Genomic DNA, 21,719 nt, shown 5'->3' on the forward strand with positions numbered 1-21,719 from the left:
AATGCAACACAAAGTGTCTTCCCTAATAAAACAAGTGTTTGACACACATGACAACATTTTTAGAAAACATAAAATGAGGTGAAATTAATGTATTTCTCCCTCAAGTGTAAAATAAAGGTTGACTTTATGGGTTAAGGCCTTAGACTAAAGCCTGGGGAAACGTCACCCATAAATGGGAGTGTTGCCTCAGGTGACCTACAGTCTATAACTAATCGAGTAAGAATGGAAACTGCAGGAAAACAATTAAAAGCTAGCGGAAGCTGGCATATTTGAAATACAGTAAATATGATATTTATTCCCTGTAAGTTGGTCCTTGATTTTTAAGCACAAGAACTTTACACCTCCCGGCAACTCGCATGATTTAAACAACGCACAACCATCTATGGCCAAACATTTCACCCCATTTTTCTTGAACGTAAACCTTCACCGAGCTTTGCATGTGTACAACATGATTTGTTGGAGAGTCCCCATTGATTCTCCGGTCCATTTCCGTAATGTACGACAACATCATATCGCTGCAGCGTTACTACAGCAATATTTCAAAGTTCATATCACCACCAAAAATACAATACAGACTTACGGCCAGTGCCGTTGCTCTGGGTCTCTGAGCAAGAAGTCCCTTAGGCTCCCACCTCACCCACACAGCAAGAAATATTTTTTTGCACACATAAAAGCTCAATAAATAAGTAAGCAATGTATAAGGCCACATCAGAAGAAAAATAAAGCTTTAATTGAAAAAAAAAAATACATTTCATAGTATAACCACAATTAAAATAAGCTTACACAGTTAAATTACACAATTACAGTGGGGCAAATAAGTAATTAGTCAACCACCAATCGTGCAAGTTCTCCTACTTGAAAAGATTAGAGAGGCCTGTAATTGTCAACATGGGTAGGCCTCAACCATGAGAGACAGAATGTGGAACAAAAACAGAAAATCACATTGTTTGATTTTTAAAGAATTTATTTCCAAATTAGAGTGGAAAATAAGTATTTGGTCAGCTACAAACAAGCAAGATTTCAAAGACGTCTAACTTCTAACGAGTTCTAACGAGGCTCCACTCGTTACCTGTATTAATGGCACCTGTTTTAACTCATTATCGGTATAAAAGACATCTGTCCACAATCTCAGTCAGTCACACTCCAAACTCCACTATGTCCAAGACCAAAGAGCTGTCGAAGGACACCAGAGACAAAGTTGTAGACCTGCACCAGGCCGGGAAGACTGAATCTGCAATAGGTAAAACGCTTGGTGTAAAGAAATCAACTGTGGGAGCAAATATTAGAAAATGGAAGACATACAAGACCACTGATAATCTCCTTCGATCTGGGGCTCCATGCAAGATCTCACCCCGTGGCGTCAAAATGATAACAAGAACGGTGAGCAAAAATCCCAGAACCACACGGCGGGACCTAGTGAATGACCTACAGAGAGCTGGGACCACAGTAAAAAAGGCTACTATCAGTAACACAATGCGCCGCCAGGGACTCAAATCCTGCACTGCCAGACATGTCCCCCTGCTGAAGAAAGTACACGTCCAGGCCCATCTGCGGTTCGCTAGAGAGCATTTGGATGATCCAGAAGAGGACCGCGAGAATGTGTTATGGTCAGATGAAACCAAAATACAACTTTTTGGTAGAAATACAGGTTCTCGTGTTTGGAGGAGAAAGAATACTGAATTGCATCCGAAGAACACCATACCCACTGTGAAGCATGGGGGTGGAAACATCATGCTTTGGAGCTGTTTTTCTGCTAAGGGACCAGGACGACTGATCTGTGTAAAGAAAAGAATGAATGGGGCCATGTATCGAGAGATTTTGAGTGAAAATCTCCTTCCATCAGCAAGGGCATTGAAGATGAGACGTGGCTGGGTCTTTCAGCATGACGATGATCCCAAACACACAGCCAGGGCAACAAAGGAGTGGCTTCGTAAGAAGAATTTCAAGGTCCTGGAGTGGCCTAGCCAGTCTCCAGATCTCAAAATCTGTGGAGGGAGTTGAAAGTCTGTGTTGCCCAACGACAGCCCCAAAACATCACCGCTCTAGATGAGAGCTGCATGGAGGAATGGGCCAGAATACCAGCAACAGTGTGTGAAAAGCTTGTGAAGAGTTACAGAAAACGTTTGGCCTCCGTTATTGCCAACAAAGGGTATATAACAAAGTATTGAGATGAACTTTTGGTATTGACCAAATACTTATTTTCCGCCATCATTTGCAAATAAATTCTTTAACAATCAAACAATGTGATTTTCTGGGTTTTTTTCCACATTCTGTCTCATGGTTGAGGTTTACCCATGTTGACAATTACAGGCCTCTCTAATATTTTCAAGTGGGAGAACTTGCACAATTAGTGCTTGACTAAATACTTATTTGCCCCACTGTATGTTTCACTTTCCACAAAATAATGTGGGATCCAATGACAGCGTCAAGTGCAGTTTGCTACAGCAAATGAGGGGGAGTCACACAAGTTTGGTTTGCTACTTTGGGGTCATTTCAAATGGCCAATTTTTGTCATTTCTGTGGAGTACATTTTGGCAGCCCTCGGTGGCCCCAGCAACTGCCCAGCTAGCCTGTCCGCCAGCCCTGTCTCTGCTTATGCCAATGTGTTTGTTGTCGTTTGGGTCAGGTGCTCCAAGACGAGCAAGACGTGAGAGAAGAACAGCGGAAGAAGAAGGAAAGCCTTTTCCAGCGCACAGGGCGTTTCCGTCGCAGCACATCACCCCCCAGCAGAAACATGTCCTTGTCCCTTTCTCGCCAGCATGACTGCACGCTACCCTCCCTGGACCCGTCGCCGTCTGTCACGCTTCTCTCCTTGTCCTCGCTGTCAGACTGCAACTCCACCAAGTCCCTCCTCCCCTCTGACCCGGACGACTATCCGCTGACGCCGGCCGGCACGCGGGTGCCCCTGCCGGCGGTGCCCTCCCTCAACCCGTTGCTGGACTTCCGGACAGAGAGTTTCAAGAAGGAGCCCAACAGGTCGCTAACGCCCACCCACGTGTCCGCAGCAACGGCGGTCAACAGGGGGCACCGACGCACCCCGTCAGATGGCGCCATTCGACCTCAGGCGCAGACCCTTGTTCATCGCAGGACGCCGTCTGATGGGAGCGTACCTGTCACCCCTCCACTGGGGGGAGCCGTCAGCTCGGCCAACAAAGGTAGGACTCGAACAGAAGATCATTTTTTTCATTGGAAATGATAAATACGGCAAAGTGAAAGGACACAACATTACAACAGAGAGGGATAAGAGCTTGATTTTGCACTAACACAAAAGAGCTGATCAGGTTATAATCAACAGAATACCTTTCAGAAGGGCAAAGAAATATATTTTCTAACAAATTACACATTCATGTATTATGTTCCAAAAGAGGAACAATACTTGAAGTTACTGTACATCTGTTCTCTTACATCACAATCTTAAAACTTATTTTTAGATTATAGCCCTGTAAGACGATGTTAAACTGAGTAAAAGGGTTGTATTACATACATATTAGATTAATGAAAAAATATACTGAGTATAAAAATAAAAATGTAAAGACATAATTACATTTTTTTTTTCATATTATGAGAAAATTTCATGATATTTCATGAGCATAAAGTCAAAATTGTAAAGGTTATTTTTAATTTTAGGGATAAAGTCTTCATTCATTGCAATATACATTTTTTTTAGATTCTTTTCCAATTAAAAAGTATTTAGTCCCAGTGATACAAATATACTGGTAATTATATGATAGTAGATAAGGTATAGAATATTACACTAAGAAGTCATAATTTGCTAGTCTTGAAAAGTAATATCAGTGGAACAAATATTAATGCATACAACTGTAATTATTAGAAAAACATTTATATATTGCACCCAATGCATCATTGCATTTTTTTTTTTTTTTAAATTAATCTGATAAACAAATCACAAGTAGAGCGTTAAATCACAGAGTAAACTAGCAAATGTATTAGAGTAAAATTAAATTAAATTAAAAATTCATAATTTTAAGATTACAGGTACTCCCCTGGTTTACGAACGAGTTCCGTTCCTGCGCTGGCGATGTAACCCGGATTTTTCTGTAGATCAGAATGAACCCTTTAAATACCTCAAAAGGCCCTCTAAAAAAGCCTATCCAAAAACATGTATTATACGTCATGGTACAGTCCTCGCCAAGACGTTGGAGTTAAGTCCTTGCTATGCTATGACATCAACACTTGCAGAATAAAACTAAAATTAAATTAAATCAGTCTCATCGTCAATAACAGCAATTCAAATTGGGGTTTACAAGTAGCTGCTGACATAGGCGGAGTTTGACTTTGGGGGTAGGGGGGGCACAACATGTTGATGAACCCGAATCGCAGTGTCAACAATAAAATTAACTTTGAAGAATTTTTATAAAGTTGACAATGAGCGTTTATTTCCCATCATTCTTGAAGGGAATTCTAAATCAGGCTGCTTAAGCAATACTTTTCGCCAAGATCGTCATCTATTGAATATAGTACGCCCGTTGGTGTCGTGCCAATGTAGTTACCCCAGTCAAAAATTGTATTCCCTGGGCAGAGCCATATGGGGGTAGATTTGTGTCTTTATTATTCGACCAAAAAAATGTTGCTTCAATTAAAAAAAAAATGTTTGAATGCAATAATAAATTGGAAACTTAAAGAACTCCCCCCCAAAAAATTGCATGTGGAAGCTATTCTTTTATTTTATTTTTATTTATTTATTTATTTTATTCAAGCAACTTTTTTGATTGAAGTAATGTTGATTTGTTTTTGGGCCACATTTTTGTTTTTATTACTCAATCAAAAAATAGGTTGTTTCAAAAAAATATAGATTTTCAAAAAGAAAATCACTTCAATCAAAAAAAGAAAAATTTAAATCATAGAAAAAGTTTTTCAATTCGAAAATGCATTTGAACACTTAATTTTTCATTGAAAAGTTTTGTTTGATTGAAGCAATCCTTTTTGTGTTTGGGCCATATTATGATTAGGACATTTGTGTCTAAATCATTCAATCCCCCAAAAAGTTGCTTCAATCAAAAAAAAAAAATTCGACCAAAGAAAAAAAAATCATAAAAAAATTTTTTTTTTCTATTTTCTCATTTTTATTTTTTTGAAAATTATATCAAAGCAAATGACCATCTAAGGTGTTCGAAAAATAATTTTGACCAATTATAAAAATATATTTTTTTGTTCATTTCATTCATTTTTTGTTGCAGTTTTATTGCTTTACAACTTTTATATACTATATATATAGGAAAGTCAATTACATGCAATGACACATTTCGGACACGAGGGGGGCCTGGGCCCCCCTTAAAATCCGCTGCTGATACAGCAATAACAAACGATTAGCATGTATCAGTTAGCATCCGCACATCATCAAAAACAATCATATAAACTCGCCCCATATTTGACCACACTTGAAAACGCACAATAAAAACTACAAAAGGGGTTATATTCAGCCCTTGACTCTGGATGCTTCACAGGCAAAAAATGTGCGTAGTCTGTCACCTCTGTCACGGCTGCTCTGTGTGTGGGTGTGTGGAGTGGGCAGGCTCATCTGTACACGCGCTTGCTTCCTGTTCTACGCTTCCTGTGCCAGAATAAAAGCATGAATCACAAAACAAAAGTCAACATTAAAAAACAAAACAAAAAAAAAACAAAAACGACGAGACGCAGCCGTCGTAAAGTTGAAATCGCGTAAATTGGGTCCGTCGTAACCCAGGGACTACCTGTATATCATAAAAAAATGCTTCGTGAGCAAAAAAAGTTTGAATTTGACAATTGGATTATTTTTATTAGACGTGAAAAGAGAAATACAAAGTCATCATTTTGTGAACATACAGAGGTAATTATTCGGCAAATTTTAATTTTATGAGCATGAAATTGTAATTTTCTGTGAATCATGTGAAAGTGAAATGTGGAATAAAAAGTTAAAGAAAAAGTTCTAAACAAACGAGAACTTGGAAGAATATCACAACAACATGTAATTGTTTCAATTTGTAGTGCATCCTAATTTGTTATTTTATTATTTTGGGTAAAAATATTCATGAAATCACATGTTGAAACAATTTCGGACTTCATGACATAAGATAAAACAATGTCTATTTATGGTTCAAACACAATTTGTACTGTGCTTTGTGACGTCAAGGTGCTCCGGACCCCCTGGACGTCCCTCGGCTGTCAGACCCCTCCTTCATCTTCCCGCTCCCCCAACGCCGTAAAGCCCCTGCACCACCCATTCCAGAGCCGGCCCCCTTCTGCCTCATTAGCCCACTAGAGCGACCCAAGACGTTGGAGTTCACCGCCCGTCCTCGACCCGCTCCCACCCGAGTGCGTGCCGACCCTCGTAGACCGGGCTCTCTATCAGGTACCCGTGTCTGCGACGGCCCCCTCACATCCGGGAAAGGCGGCCCTGCGCGGCCCAGCCTGATGGACATGGACATGGAGGGGCAAAGCTTAGACCCCACGGTACCTCTGTGCGGGAACTTACAGCCCGCCGGCCTTTGCGGACAACAGTACACATAGTGAGGACTTGTTGCTTTTTGTATCGCAAACCACAAACTGGAAAACATTCCTTCTTCTTTGCACCCCACTAAGGCAGGGGTGTCAAACATACGGCATAGGCCGCAAGCGGCCCACCAGGGGATCCGATCCGGCCCGTGGGGTTGTTTTTCCTGTCAGGCACGTTGTAACCCATTCATACTGTACATACAGAATCACGGGGTTTAATTTGACATCGGCGCCGTATAACTGGAGATTTGTGATTTGTGTGGTCATGTGTGTGTACTTGGCTCACTTTTGTGTCCACACTCACATTTGTTCATTTGCCCCATCTCAGTCAAAATGGCCGTCAATGGCAGCCAACGAGTTAACGAGCAAGTGGCCCAAAAATGCCCCAAAATCAACAGGAAGTGACCAATGAACCAGAAATGGCCCGGAAATGCCCTAAAATCAACAGGAAATGATCCAAAATATACAGAATGTCACAGGAAGTGATCCATAAGTACCCTAACATTACAAGGAAGTGAGCCGAAACTAACGCCAGTGACAATAATAGACGTCCAATTCACTTTAAATGCGAAGGTTGTGAATGCTCATATTTCAGTGCCATTTACAGCGTGCCCCTCCCAGTCAAAATAGATTGGACATCTAGCGCCTTCAATGAGCTAACTTTTTTGGGCCAAAAATAAACTGGTCCGGCCCACACAAAAACTAATTCCTATGAAAGTAGCTCCGGGAACCAAAATGAGTTTGACACCCCTGCACTAAGGTGTGAAGACCACCCATCATTTCCCCTGATGAACTGGACCATGACTGAGATGCCTCAAAAAGCCATTCCGACAACAACGTACTCGTTCACTATACATCCACTTCCTACCTTCTGCTTGCGTCCTTCCAACAGAATAATATACATTGAATTGTTCCGTCATCCACGTGGTGTTTTTCCCTTCATCTTCTCGGGCAGCACCAACAAACTTGTTGCATTAAAAAACAAAATCACAGTTATTTTGTCCCCTCAAAGTGTGAAATGTTGGCAAAAAAAAATCCTACTAATGGAGGCAAACATCAACAAATTAAACCACCAAGAAATATTCATCTGTTCATTCCGCATTCTCTGTAGCACGTTTTTTACCACAAAGGATATAAGGGCCACGTTAAAAAAATGCTCCAAGAATTAAGAAACTTTAACAAATGCCATGTCTCCATTTTAGAAAAGTACATTAACGTAAATTCTACACCACCTAAATTTAATAAAAATAATGAATGAATGCACATATGACTATAGGCGGCAGATGTCCACATTTTAACATAGGATTTTTACATAGAAAGAAAGGGTGGATGGATCAAAAATCTCCTAACAAACCACATTAACATCATCAAAACGCCGAGTTGGACCCTCCTTATTCATATGTGGCCAAACAGTGTCACAAGTCCCACTAGTGTGTTCACAGCAGGGCTGTTTTCGCCATCAATGACGATAACGAAGTCGAACAAATTTTTCATGACGACAATGAGCTAAAAACGTGGCTTGGGATACTAGAACATAAGATGAATGCCAGTTTTCGTCTGACGAGACGACAATGAGACAAAAATGCGACATCTTTTCTGTCAAATGTTCACAATGCGTGACATTTTCATATTGCACGTGGAGTATGTTAGCTTGCATCATGGCAGTGTTTGGGTCGTGTCACCTACAGTATGTGAGATGTGCTGCGCCGCTCCCTGAGATAGGCTGTGCGCCATCTCACTTGTTTGGAAACATGGTAAGATTTGCAATATGGAATGTTGCTTTCGCTTCTGTGCTGAGTGACCATCAGCCACTAAATGTAATCAGTGTAGCATTCGCATTAGCATTAGCGTCAGAATGGCAAGCGCCCTGTTAAACACTGGGCAGTCTAAAGCAGATCCACTTGGCTTTTCTGATCAATATGTCTAGAGGATGTTAAATTCTTCTTTTTTAACATACAGTTAGTGGCGTCTAGGTAGGTTTAATTGAAATTTCATTGATTTTTCCTGCTAAGTGTGTATTATCATCCCAAAGTTGGCAATGATTTTTTTAAACGTTACAATATGCGCTCGTCTGTCTATGTTCATTCGAAATTTGAATTTTACAGACGAAAATATTTTGAGTAACTGTCGGCTAAAACTAGACAAAATATGAGATTTGGTCGACTTAAACTAGATGAAGACGAAAACATTTTGAAATTACGAAAATATGACAAAGACTTAAAAAGTATTTTCCTCCTAGACAAAATTTAAAAGGGCTGCCAAAAGCAACGCGGATTCACAGCCTTTTTAAAACCATATAAGCATTTAAATTTAAAACTAGTTTGTGATATATGCGAAAAAAAAAGAAAAGAAAGAAAAAAACAACTTGACTCCCGAGTTCACAAATCCCAATAGTGCTTGCAATAGCTTTAGCATAGCAACTTTGCTGTAGCCCATTATCAATTCTTTTTAAATCTGTCAAACCTCTTTTGGCTATTATTAACCGGCTTTGGACGAAGTCTTCTAAAGCGATAAAATCCCCCTGTACTCCATTAAAATGGCTAGTAATGTTTTGGAGCTAGCATAACATTTTCATCATAGCATACTGTGCATTCCTTTTTAAATCCGTATCATCACCAATTGTTAGCTTTAAATCATTCTTCTCTGGTAACGCCAAGCTTTAGACAGAGGCCTTTTTGCCGATAATATCTCTAGCTTGTTTAAAGTGAGACGAAGCGGCTAGCTCAGTCAGCACTAGCAACTGAAAGTTATGTCATAGCAAAATGTGAATGGTCTTTTGTAAAAATCTGTCAAACCACACATTGTTGGCCTTACATTTTTCTTCTGTAATGACACCAAGTATTGGATGAAGCCTTCCAATGTGACAGAATCTCTTTAGTACCCAAAGAAATTGTACATACAAGCATACATTCCTTTTTAAATTTATCTCACCACTTATGTTTACCCTAAATTCTTCTGTTGTAGCTCCAAGCATCGGACGGAGCCCCCTTCATCGAAAATCGCCAGATAGACGTTCGACAAAGCAGCTAGCTTAGTCAACACCATCTACTGAAAGTCATGTCGTAGCAAAAATTTGATATCATTTTTTAAAAACATTTGTCAAACCACACATGGCTAGCCTTAACTTATTCTTTAGTAATGACACCAAACATCGGGTGAGCTCTTTAATGAAAACAGCTTGTATCAGTGTTAGCATGGCAGTTTTGTCGTAGCATTGGCTGCCGTTGATGGCGATAGACGCTCTATCGCTGCCAACCAGTTTAAATGGATTGGACGTCTCACTTAGGGTGACCATATTTTGATTTCCAAAAAAGAGGACGCTCGGCCCAGCCTTGAGATACTTAAATTTTACTTGAAGTTTACTCAAAGATGCCTTAACACTTTAAAACATTTAAAGTATGCCTCTTCCGTCTGGATAGAAAAATTCAGTTTTATAAAAAAATAATAGTTATATAACCAAAGACACAAATTCAAATTCGCAGAGGTTACCTAACAGGCTTTGTTATTCCTAAAATAATAATGCAAAAAAACACTGGAATTGATTAGTGATGAAAAGAGGCCTCTTCTGTATTGGCGAATCCTTGAATACTTGAACAAAATAATAGCAATCTTTTTTAATTCTTACTGTACAAATAAATAATCTGAAACAATGTTCTAAATAATACCTCTTCTGTAGAAAATCCAGCTTTCACAAAAAGCTCATTTCTCTTTCCAGTAAAATAATGTAAATTAAACTGTAACCTCAAGACTATCCTTGCAATTGTCGTTGACAAATTGTTAATCCCACTCAATTATTATTCTCATTCAATGTTCTAGATTACACACAAACAATAACTGAAATAAACGATTACAACAGCATGTTTCCAAATGCAGCACTTCAAAACTATATATCCCGTAATGACTAGCCCAATTTAACTCACTGACAGCTAGCACCGGTAGCCGAGGCAAAAATCAAATATTGCGATAAAAGTTTAAAATCATCGGCAGCGTAACAATGCAACACCAAACGGGATTTTACAAATCACACTGGTGAAAAGCTCCAAAGTCAACAGTTGCCGAAAGGTAAATTTAGCTAGTGTACATACCGGAGGTGGGTAGAGTTGCCAAAAAAGGTACTCAAGTACGAGTAGCGTTTCTTCAAAATAATATTACTTAATTAAAAGTAAAAGTAGTCATCCCAAAAAATGTACTCAAGTACAAGTAAAAAGTATGCAGTGAAAAGAATACTCAAGTGCTTTTTTTTTAATGGTATTTTTTCTTTCGTCACAAACTATCTATATGAACGGTTGTTATAATGATACTGTAAAATAACCCATTACAAAAATACAAAAAAAAATTATTGAATTCCGGCAAGATAGAGAAAAAAAGAAGACAGAAATGAAGCATTATTTGTCCAAAGAGCATGAGAGCCTTCTAGTGGAGAAAATCGTTTCCTAGTTTGAATAGTGAATACTTCCTTCATAGTTACTATTAAAATATTAAAAGTAAAAGTATATCTCCGGTTTTCTGTGGTCAATTTGTTCCAAATAAAAACTGGGAGAGAGGTTTAATCCGCTCTTTCGATTCATGTTGAGGGAGGCGCTCTATGTCATATACTTCATTTTTTACGGTGCTTTAAAGACGCCAGGTTATTGAACAGGCTGTCGTGATCAAAGAACGGCAAACATGCGTCAGATTGTGTAATGGAGTCACGTGATTATTGTTGCGACGTCTCACTGGTGAAATTGGTCGCGCTACTCTTGGCATTGCTGGCAAAAAAAAAAAAAAGATTTATGCATAGAATAAGGAGGAAAAATGTAACGGCGATTGTGTAGCCCGAAGTAGTGGAGTAAGAGTAGCTTTTTTTGTCCTTACAAATCTACTCAACTAAAAGTAAAAAGTATGGCTTAGTAAAACTACTGTTAGGACTACATTTTTCTTAAAAGTTACTCAAGTAACCGGTACATACCGATAGCCTTTGATTTCCTGTCGTCACGACTCACGAATGTTTGGTTGTGATTGAAAATTAACAGTTGAGGCCATAATAAAGCCAGTCTGTGACTGCGCACACATGCGCAAATTTGTATCCAAAGTAGAAAAAAGGTATTTTTGACTTTTAGGTATATGAGCAATTGATTATATACGTGTTGAACACAAGTCTTAACTACTGTGCAGGCTCTTTGGGAACAAGTCACAGGCCCAACAGTAAAATAGTATTCTGTGCAAATCGTCAGTCAAAAAAAAAATGGACATTTTCATGAATTCATAAAACCCCACCGGACGCCTCGGACAGGATGTAAAAAGTGGACATGTCCGGGCAAAATAGGTCACCCTAGTCTCACTGTCAATAATAGTAAATAAGAGATCATTTTGATATTTTTTAGTGTGGCCCTAATACACCTTTGTTTGTTTTATATGTGTCGCGTTGCACACGTGTCTGTCAATTTCTCATGATGGATTTCTTTTGACTTTTCCATCCAAATGCAACCTATGTCCACCTCACGTCCATCCGGACCCCGCGCGTCTCTCGGCACCGCAACGGTACTGGCCTCGGTCCCTTTAGGAGCCCTGTCGTTGGGCCTCTTGCAGCTGACAAATCACTTTGGACTTGTTACATTACTTTGCTAATAAGTGAGTAAGTGTGTGTGAGTGTGAATATGTAAGTGTGTGTGTGTTATTATATGTATGGGATGAACTCCTTGTGCTCATGAGTATTTATTATGAATAAATTAATTGTTATTGGGAATCATTTTTGTTTAAAGGTTTTTTTGTTTTCCCTCTCGTGGCTTTAGTTTTAGTACCACGTAAAGTTGTCTAGGTGTCACTAGTGCGCACAATGATGTCATCTTTTTTCCACAATGTCCTTAGACGCTGGCCAGTTGCCTAGCAACCAGCGCACTGCCATGGTGACGCTATCAAAAGCAACTACAAAAGGCAAACAAAATAGACAGGAAATGGTAAAAGGGAAAAAGACGGCAGGCCACACACAGGTTTTCAAATGAGGTTATCAAAGCCGGGTTTATGGTTCCAGATTAGGGTTTGAAGCTTGGGTTAAGGTTTGAAATTTAGGTTTGAGCCTGCATTTAGGTTTTTATACAAGGCTCTTTGTTATCTATCTTAATGGAAATCCTCTACCCCGCACCATAGCAAGATAGTTGAATAGTTCAAGCTGGGTCCAATTGCCAAACGTGTTGAATAAAAATGTGTCAGGAAGTAAATAATGTGTCTTTGTTATATTAAAATTGTGACTAACCAAGCACAGGTAGGGTGCTGTGAAGTCGACCAGCTGATTTTACTATCTGGTTGTAAGTACCAGTATGTCTCTGTACCTCCCAATTTACAGAAGAATCTCCGTTAAGTTTTCAAATTAGGGGTGTATCGATTCAATAAAATAGATCGAAATGCAAACGATCAATCAGCATCATCATCTGTTTGGTATGCCGTTTTGTTAAACGATCATTTACACACCTATGAATTTAAAAATAGAATTGTCTTGCCTGGAAATTTTCAAACTTTTGTCAGGGTATCAAATTATGGTTTAAAAGCAAAGTTTCCTGCCATTTTATAGGGGTAATATTTTAACGATCACCTAGAGATTTGATCCAATCAAGATTTTGAAGATGGAAGCTCAACTCTGTTGTGAACAGATGACAGTTGAGCTGTCTTCTTCCTTCCTTTTTCAGTTTCAAGCAAGCCAGAAAGGACTCGCTGATCAGTACGATGGAGTGCATTTGTTCCACTCTGCCTACAAATCGATAACATGAAGCACTTGAGGCCTTTCAAACAATCCTCATGATGTCATTGCTTTATATTATGCTTGGCTGCGGAAAGCAGAGACAGAACCAAAAAAAAAAAAAAAAAAGAACACCAGACCCAAAAGGGAAGGTCAGAAGCTCTGTGTCAATGATGTTATGATCTTGAAAGAAAACAATTTTTAAAAATTGTTTAATTAAGTAAAAATGCCAATACTGCATTAATTGCATGGGAATCCTTTCATGTGGTCGGTATACTGCAAGTACATTCAGTACAGGCCAAAAGTTTGGACACACCTTCTCATTCGTGCATTTTCTTGACTGTGTACATTGTAAATTCTCACTGAAGGTAATAAAACTATGAATGAATTCGTGTGGAATTATGTACTTAGCAAAAAGCGGCAAAATAACCAAAAATATGAATAATATACTAGTACAGTGATTCTTAAACTGGGTTCGATTGAACCCCATTTTCGTACGCTACATTAAATCTAGGCAAAGTGGCTTTTTTAAAACCAAGTTTTGGACTGGTTTGCTCCTAATTTACGGGCTTAAACGATTTCTTTTAACTACTAGTCCTCTATCTGATGGGGGGGAGGAGGAACTGGTTTGCTGAGTGGAAGGTTGACTCGCACTTGGTATGAGGGAATACAACAGACCAATGGGTAACGTGGTCTCAAATTTTGACCTGTTTATAAAATATGCTGTAAAATGAGTAGAATTTTGAAGCTTGCTAAATTATTAGCTTGCTAGCTTAGAAATATTGGTTTCGCATTTGAAAAAAAAAAGCTTCATTTTCTAATTCTAAAGGGTTTGGTAATTCCACATGTGAAACTTGTGGGGTTCGGTACCTTTAGCAAGGTTAAGAACCACTGTTCTAGTATCTTCAAAGTTGCCACCATTTGCTCTGATTACTTTTTTTGCACACTCTTGCCTTTCTCCTAATGAGCTTAAAGTGCATGTGACATGAAAAAGCATGTTTATTTCATAATACACGTGGTTATTTTATGCTCCTGAATATGGGCCGCTTGGATGTGTGTGGGAGCGATCGCTATATTTATTTAGTTTTTTGAATCCCGCGCCATGAAAATGAGTGACTTCCGGCTTCGGTCTTGCAATGAGGAGGAGGGCGCTGTGACGTGTACGGATGAAGGCGTCCTCTTCACTATACGGCCGTACTGTTGTGTATGAGGACTAAGGATTCAGCTGATTTTGCGGATTATTACGTTTATTTTTCGCATCACGCCAGCCAAACGGCTGCAGAAAAATCTTGCTGTATGAGGGAGAGGCGTGTGAGCCTTTTTAGAGTTTCAAAAGGTTCCCATTCACCGTGGATATTGGCCAAAACAAGCCCTACTACTGTGGGACCATTGGATTTACGAGGAAGTGAGTAAACATCTTGTTTTGTATTATGTCAAATACGAATACAGCGATTACAAAGTAAACACTACAAACTTTATTTAAAGAAAGGACTACTTACGTTTGATCATTGATAGGCATGTAAAAAGCTCTCCTCATGCACATTAGCTGCACGTTAGCTGCACAACAACTCCAGCCACCCTCCTCCGGGGAACGAGCTGTAAATTGCTCTCCGCTGGGCGGTTTGCCGATCCGCAAAGACAATCGACAACCCAGTCGTCGTGTCAAATAATCCGAGCTAGTTATGTGTGATTTTGCGCTTCGAAAACTTTGAAACATCACTCGGTTCGGGTTAGCATGTCGGCTAGCTGTCACGCCTCTTGGTTTGTTTACATTCTCCGAAGCTGGGGAAGGGAAATGACATATGTCCGATTCAGGTGTCATAAAATATCGTTCGGGAGGTGCAACAGTAAGTTGACAGTTTTGACCATTATGGAGTAATTTTGCCATGTCGCCCTGAATGAGTGCATTTTTATTATTTCATATTCCATTTAGCACAAGACTGTTATTTGTCATGACCATGCCATTTATTTAGCAATTGGGGAAAAATACTTGGATAAAAATAATATCCTTTAAAAATATTGAAGTAGAGAGACAGAAACAATGACATTTTGCAGCTCTCTTCGTCACGTTTTCCTAGTTCTGAATAATTCCCCCTCAATGGGCTGAATAGTAAAACCAATGAGCCCAGTCTCCCGCTGACGTCATCCACTTGTTGGGGATGATAGACTCCTATAATGGTAGGCGTAGCTAACCGGCAGATTAAAAGACTAATTTCTCGTCATCTGCGCTTTGCTAGATTGTTGTATATAGTCGAATTGTCTCAAAATATGATTGTAATTCACATAATAATGCTATTTAAGACATTTTTTCTTCTGTCGTATGCTCTTTAAAGATGGAGTCACCTAAAAAAAAATTTTTTGAATTCACAGCTATGCCTTTTCAGTGTTGATTAGTGGAATTCATTTCTTTATCTATGGGGATGGGACCTTATTTATGTTGCATTGAATTAGGTGAGTCCAAAAGTTTGGCCTGTACAATGATCTGGCATATGTTGAACCTAAATCTAAAATTGAAACCCTAAACAAAGTTGTGACATCAATGGTTCCAAATTAGCTTAAAATTAACCTAAAGTGACATCAGTAGTTCCAAATTAGCCTAAAATTAACCTAATGTGACATCAATGGTTGCAAATTAGGGTTTCAAACTAGGGTTACGTAGTGGTCAGGGTTTCAAATTATGGCTTGAAACCCTAATTTGAAACCTTAACCCTTAATCAAATTAGGGTTTCAATTTTAGGTTAATTTGGAAACGTTGGTGTCACATTACGATCTCAAACTAGGGTAAGGATTTCAAATTAGGGTTAAGGTTTAACATTAGGACTACTGTAGACTAACTTTAGTTTGGAACCTAAATTTGAAACACCTAGTCCTACTTTGAAACCCTAATAATAAACCATAGCCCTAGCTTGAAGCGCTAATGGTAAACCTATTTTGAAACCCTATTTAACAACGTTTCGAAACTCAAACTTTGATACTCTAACTCAAAATTTTATAACATAAATTTGAAACTTTGGTTTTCAAAATAGCCTTCATTTCAAACTAATTGTAAAACTTAACCCAAGTGGGAAACCCTAATTATTAACCCTACCCGAGTTGGAAGGCCGCATTTGAAACCCTAATTCTAGTTTGAAACCTTATCCCGATTTTGAAACGGTAAATGAAATACCTAACTCAAGTTTAAAATCCTAATCGTTAACCCTAATTCTAGTCAGAAAAATTACTATTGTGCTTTACCCTTGTTTGAAACCCTAATTATAAACCACACTCCAAGTTTGAAATCCTATTTAACAACCATGACCCTTGATAGAAGTTAAAATTGTTGTTGAAATTGTTCTCTTTTACTACAATATATTATTAGAAACACATAAAATATTGCCATTGAGTTAAAAATCTATAATATTTAGTACATGTTTTGACCTACAGATGGCGCCATGTTTTATGGACACTCTGGGTGATGACGTAGATTGTCACTGTCACTCGATGAATACTACCGGTGTTCTGACAAATTTTGCAATCCATCAAAAATTGCTACTTAGCGGTTCTGCGCATGCACCTAACTTTAAAAATGGCCGCTAATGCAGGGATTCCAAATTAAACACTACAAATTTTTTTTTAAAGAAAGGAATATTTACAAGTTTTATCATAGAAAGACATGTAGAAAAGTTCTCCTCGGACACACTGTGCCATGTTAGCTGCACACAACAACTGCACGCTGCTCTCTCACTGTCTTCGCCGTGACGTTAAGCATTAATTTACGCCGTTTTCTTGAGGTTGATTTGAGTCCCTGGCGGCGCATTGTGTTACTGATAGTAGCCTTTGTTACTGTGGTCCCAGCTCTCTGTAGGTCATTCACTAGGTCCCCCCGTGTGGTTCTGGGATTTTTGCTCACCGTTCTTGTTATCATTTTGACGCCACGGGGTGAGGAGGTAGTTGAAAGTCCGTGTTTCCCAACGACAGCCCCGAAACATCACTGCTCAAGAGGAGATCTGCATGGAGGAATGGGCCGAAATACCAGCAAAAGTGTGTGAAAAGCTAGTTAATTGCCAACAAAGTGGACATAACAAAGTATTGAGATTAACTTTTGACCAAATACTTATTTTCCACCATGATTTGCAAATAAATTCTTTAAAAATCAAACAATATGATTTTCTGAGTTTTTTTTTTTTTTTCCACATTCTGTCTCTCATGGTTGAGGTTTACCCATGTTGACAATTACAGGCCTCCCTAATATTTTCAAGTGGGAGAACTTGCACAATTAGTGGTTGACTAAATACTTATTTGCCCCACTGTATGTGTTTCCTGCAAAAATGAACACAAACACAGCATTATTCCTATTCATTTGTAACTTTATTCTCATCATTGACCAATGAGCATTCGTGCATTCTCCGGAAAGTGGGAGAGGGAAAACGGCAAGCCTCACAAGTGTGCGAGGCGAGCGTCACAGAAACCTCCAGAGACTTAAAAAACGTCACGGGCGGCCTTCACGTGAAAGCCAACTGGACGGAGCACCTATTCGGAAGATTCTCACAGTTCGTGTCACGGCTCAGGCCCGGCGTCACTTCCGAAGGAAAACAGCCACAAGTCCAAGACAAGCAGTCATAAAGCAGTTCTTTTCTTGTTGCTCTTGAAATTAAAGCTTTTCACAACCAGTTATTTATGTGGGCTTGGGCAGGGTCAAGACTAACATTCAAGTTCACTCACATGACAGCAAAGAAAGAAAAACAACAGGTACGTTTCTCTTCAAAACTCTTTCCAACTTTTGTTGTGCTTTTTTTGAAGAAAAGTTGTTTGATTGTTCAAATATCTGAAGTGTAGGTTAGAATGAGGGGAAACCACTTTTGATTTCAAAGACAATCAGAAACCTTCAAAAAACGTTGAACCCACATTTCTTACTGTAAGTAATAATAAGCATTTTTTTAAATAGCCGTGTAACCCAGTTCATATTGTCTTTCTTAGAAGTACACAATTTCACCACAAATAACTTAAAGTGGGCTGACTCCATCTGTCATTGAGTCACTTTCCGAAATATATAAAGGAATGGCATATATTTCAGATGGAAAGGGTCTTCATTGGTATGAAAAAGTATCAGTCTTTTGGACTTGCTCACATTTCTGCATAAAATCACCATCGAATGTTATCTGATCTTTGTCAAAATCACACAGATGAAAATACAATGTCTGCTTTAACTTAAACCACTCAAACATTTATAGGTTTTCATATTTTAATGAGGATAGTATGCAAACAAGGACAGAATGGGGAAATATAAGTAAGTGAACCCTTTGCCTAAGCAGATTTAAAGAGCAATTGAAACCAAACATTTTAAGTCAGGTGTGTGCCCAATCACTGATGAATGGTTTAAAGCTGCCACACACCTGGTAAGAATTGTCTTGATGAGAAGCATTATCCGATCAAGGATTTTTGATTTGTATAAAGCTGGGAAGGGTACTAAACCATCTCTAAAAGTCTGGATGTTCACCAATCAACAGTCAGAGAAGTTGTCTACAAATGGAGAGTTTGGAACTGGTGCTTCTCTCCAAAGGAGTGGCTGTCCACAAAAGATGACGCCAAGAGTTTAGCGCAAAATACTCCGAGAGGTAAAAAAAGACCCTTAGAGTGTCTGCTAAAACCTTACAGAAATCACTGGCACAGTCCAATATCTCTGTGCACACATAATCTGTATTTAAAACTATGGCCAAGAATGGTGTTCATGGGAAGACTCCACGGAGGAAGCCACTGCTGTCTAAAAAAAAACATTGTTGCTCGTTTAACATTCGCAAAAAGGCACTTGGGCAATCCACAGAAGTTTTGGCAAAATATTTTGTGGACTGATGAAACAAAAGTGGAATTATTTGGGAGTAACACACAACGTCTTGTGTGGAGGAAAAATGGAACAGCTCACCAACATCAACACCTCATCCCTACCGTGAAACCTGGTGGAGGAAACATCATGATTTGGGGGCTGGACAGCTTGCAATCATTAATGGACGAATGAATCCAAAAGTTTATCAGGATGTTTTGCAGGAAACTCTGAGGCCGTCTGTCAGACAGTTTAACCTGAAAAGAGGATGGATGCTGCAACCAGACAATGATCCAAAACACAGAAATAAATCAACTTCAGAATGGTTTCAGAAGAACAAAATACACGTCGTGGAGTGGCCAAGTCAAAGTCCAGACTTGAACCCCATTGAGATGCTGTGTGGTTCATGCCAGACATCCCAGGAATCTGACTGAACTACAGCAGTTTTGTAGAGAAAAATGGGCTAAGATTAGTCCTGATCGATGTGCCAGACTGATCTGCAGCTACAGGAAGAGTCTGGTTGAAGTTATTCCTGTCAAAGGGGGGGGGCACAAAATATTAAATGTGATTGTTCACTTACTTATTTTTCCCCCTTCTGTCATTGTTTGCATACTATCTTCATTAAAGTATGAAAACCTACAAATTTTTGGGTGGTTTTAGTTCAAGCAAACACTGTATTTTCATCTGTGTGATTTTGACAAAGTCCAGATCACATTTGATGGTGATTTTATGCAGAAATGTGAGAAATTCTAAAAGGCTCAGATACTTTTTCATACCACTGTAAATCCTTATTAGAATCAGAATTATAAAAATAAAAGGCTAAAAAGTATGTCTTACTGTACGTAGTAGCTTGGTGGTAGTTCAAATGTGTTTTAGTATCAGTTACTAAACTGCAAAAAAAAAAAAAAGTAGTCTGATAAAAGATACGTGTGGATTTTTAGTAAATAAAATACACGCTTAAAATAAGATACAATCCCTTAAAAATATATCATTTCAGTAGGACTAAAAGCTTAATTTTGAGTCTTTTTACTTGTTCCATTTGTAGATTTTATTTCTACTTGTTATAGGCAAAAAGGTAGCTTGTTTAAACAACAAATTTAAAAAATCAAATCTGAAGTGCCACTTTTTCCATTTTGTTATTTGTTATCTTGGATCGACTTTTGATGGATTTGACAGTTGTTTGAACTTAGACCACTACTGCACAAAGTCTTTTCCACCCCCTCATTTCTTTTCTCTCAGGCAAGTTAGATGATACTGACCGAGATCAATTGTCTGAAGTTGATTAGAAGGACAGACTCAAAATACACCATTATAAATATCCAAATGATCCAAGTCCAAACTCATCATATTTGGCAAAAAAATGCTAAAATATAAGGAAAACCACATTTTCTATAACAAATATGCAAGCAGAAGTAATCATGATTACTGTATAATTCATCAACTTGTAAATCACATGGCGTTAGCCCACTCTTGTTCACAGTGGCTTTTTTTCTTCATGAACATTTAACACAGTTAGGCAACCATAAAACGGATAAAAACACTTAAGCCACTCTTTATATCTCGGTAATAATAACACTACTTTGTCACACAATTATGTAGCCATCGAATTTCAGTCATAAAACTTGGACTTGCACTAATAGCTCTTTCATTATTTTATTTTTTTCAGTATTATTTTCACTATCTCTAATAGTATGGAATCACAGGAGAGCCAAAATTAAAAAAAAGAAAAGAAAAGAAATATACAGACAAATAAATGTCTAAATAAATATATGAAAATATGAAAGTACATTTTGTCATCGACTTTTACTTATCAGATTTTCGGATTTTGTCACCGTTTCAGCAAAGAGACAATGTGCGTTACTATGCGTTACTACGTTGGTAGAATGACGCGAGAAAAGTCAGTTCTCGGAAAGGCTCTGTCTTAGTGTGCCTTTCTAGCGAACCAAAGTAACCTTTTATCTAAAATACTCATAAATCGGCAAAATCTTGACTTGAATCTATCTTTAAATGATGCAACAGTTTTAAAACTTTCACGTCGAAAGTAGACAGAAGGGAACTAATGCAAAAACGGGAGCAATTCTAACAACTTTAACGGTTGATTCACTAAATTAAATGACTTCCAAACATAGAAAAGGTTACTATACTTTTTTTTTTTTTAAATGAAAAAAAAAACAAAAACAAAAACAAAACAAGAAAGGTAACACCAGTTGCTTTGCCAAGTAACTAGATACTCTTACATTCAGGTAAGTGAGTTACTAACTCAATTACATTTTGGGAGATGTAATTTGTAACTGTAATTAATTACTTTTTTAAAGTAAGATTAACAACACTGGTCATAAAGATACAGTCTGCAGAATGAAAAGTGACGAAAGCGGAGATTTTATTCTGCCTAATTTGTTGCTGAACACAATTTGCCCGCAACTATTGCTGATCACTTCTCAGAATTAGCAAAAGAAATGTTCCCTGACTCAAACATTGCATCGGTAAGTTAATTTTATCAACTGACCTTTTTAATTTACAATTGGACACACCAACAAAATACCTTCAAGTCAAACTGAATTGCGAGCTGAAGTGCAGCTATCAAAAGACATAATAGAAATTGCCAAAAGTGCTACATACAATTATCACAAAAGTCACTGTTAAATTTTAGTAATCATGATGTAGCTGAAGATATTGATTGTTCTTTGATTGCACCAGGTTATAGGTGACAATATTACC

The 21,719-nt window shown here is 38.3% G+C and overlaps 2 protein-coding genes across 2 annotated transcripts in view; one reads left to right on the forward strand and one right to left on the reverse strand.

The window, feature by feature from the left end:
- The window catches only part of map3k10 (mitogen-activated protein kinase kinase kinase 10), a 63,877-nt gene extending 52,527 nt beyond the window's left edge, over positions 1-11,350 (forward strand). The window contains exons 10-11 of the mRNA XM_057838725.1: positions 2,627-3,155; positions 6,131-11,350. Of these exons, the coding sequence (XP_057694708.1) occupies positions 2,627-3,155; positions 6,131-6,507 (906 nt within the window). The 3' untranslated portion in view covers positions 6,508-11,350. The remainder of the gene's footprint in view (positions 1-2,626; positions 3,156-6,130) is intronic.
- Positions 1-21,719, reverse strand: part of capn12 (calpain 12) — a 271,950-nt gene that overhangs the window by 48,408 nt on the left and 201,823 nt on the right. The gene's annotated exons all lie outside the window — the stretch shown is intronic.

Source organism: Corythoichthys intestinalis, chromosome 6, assembly GCF_030265065.1.
Source record: "Corythoichthys intestinalis isolate RoL2023-P3 chromosome 6, ASM3026506v1, whole genome shotgun sequence".
In the NCBI taxonomy this organism is placed as follows: domain Eukaryota; kingdom Metazoa; phylum Chordata; class Actinopteri; order Syngnathiformes; family Syngnathidae; genus Corythoichthys; species Corythoichthys intestinalis.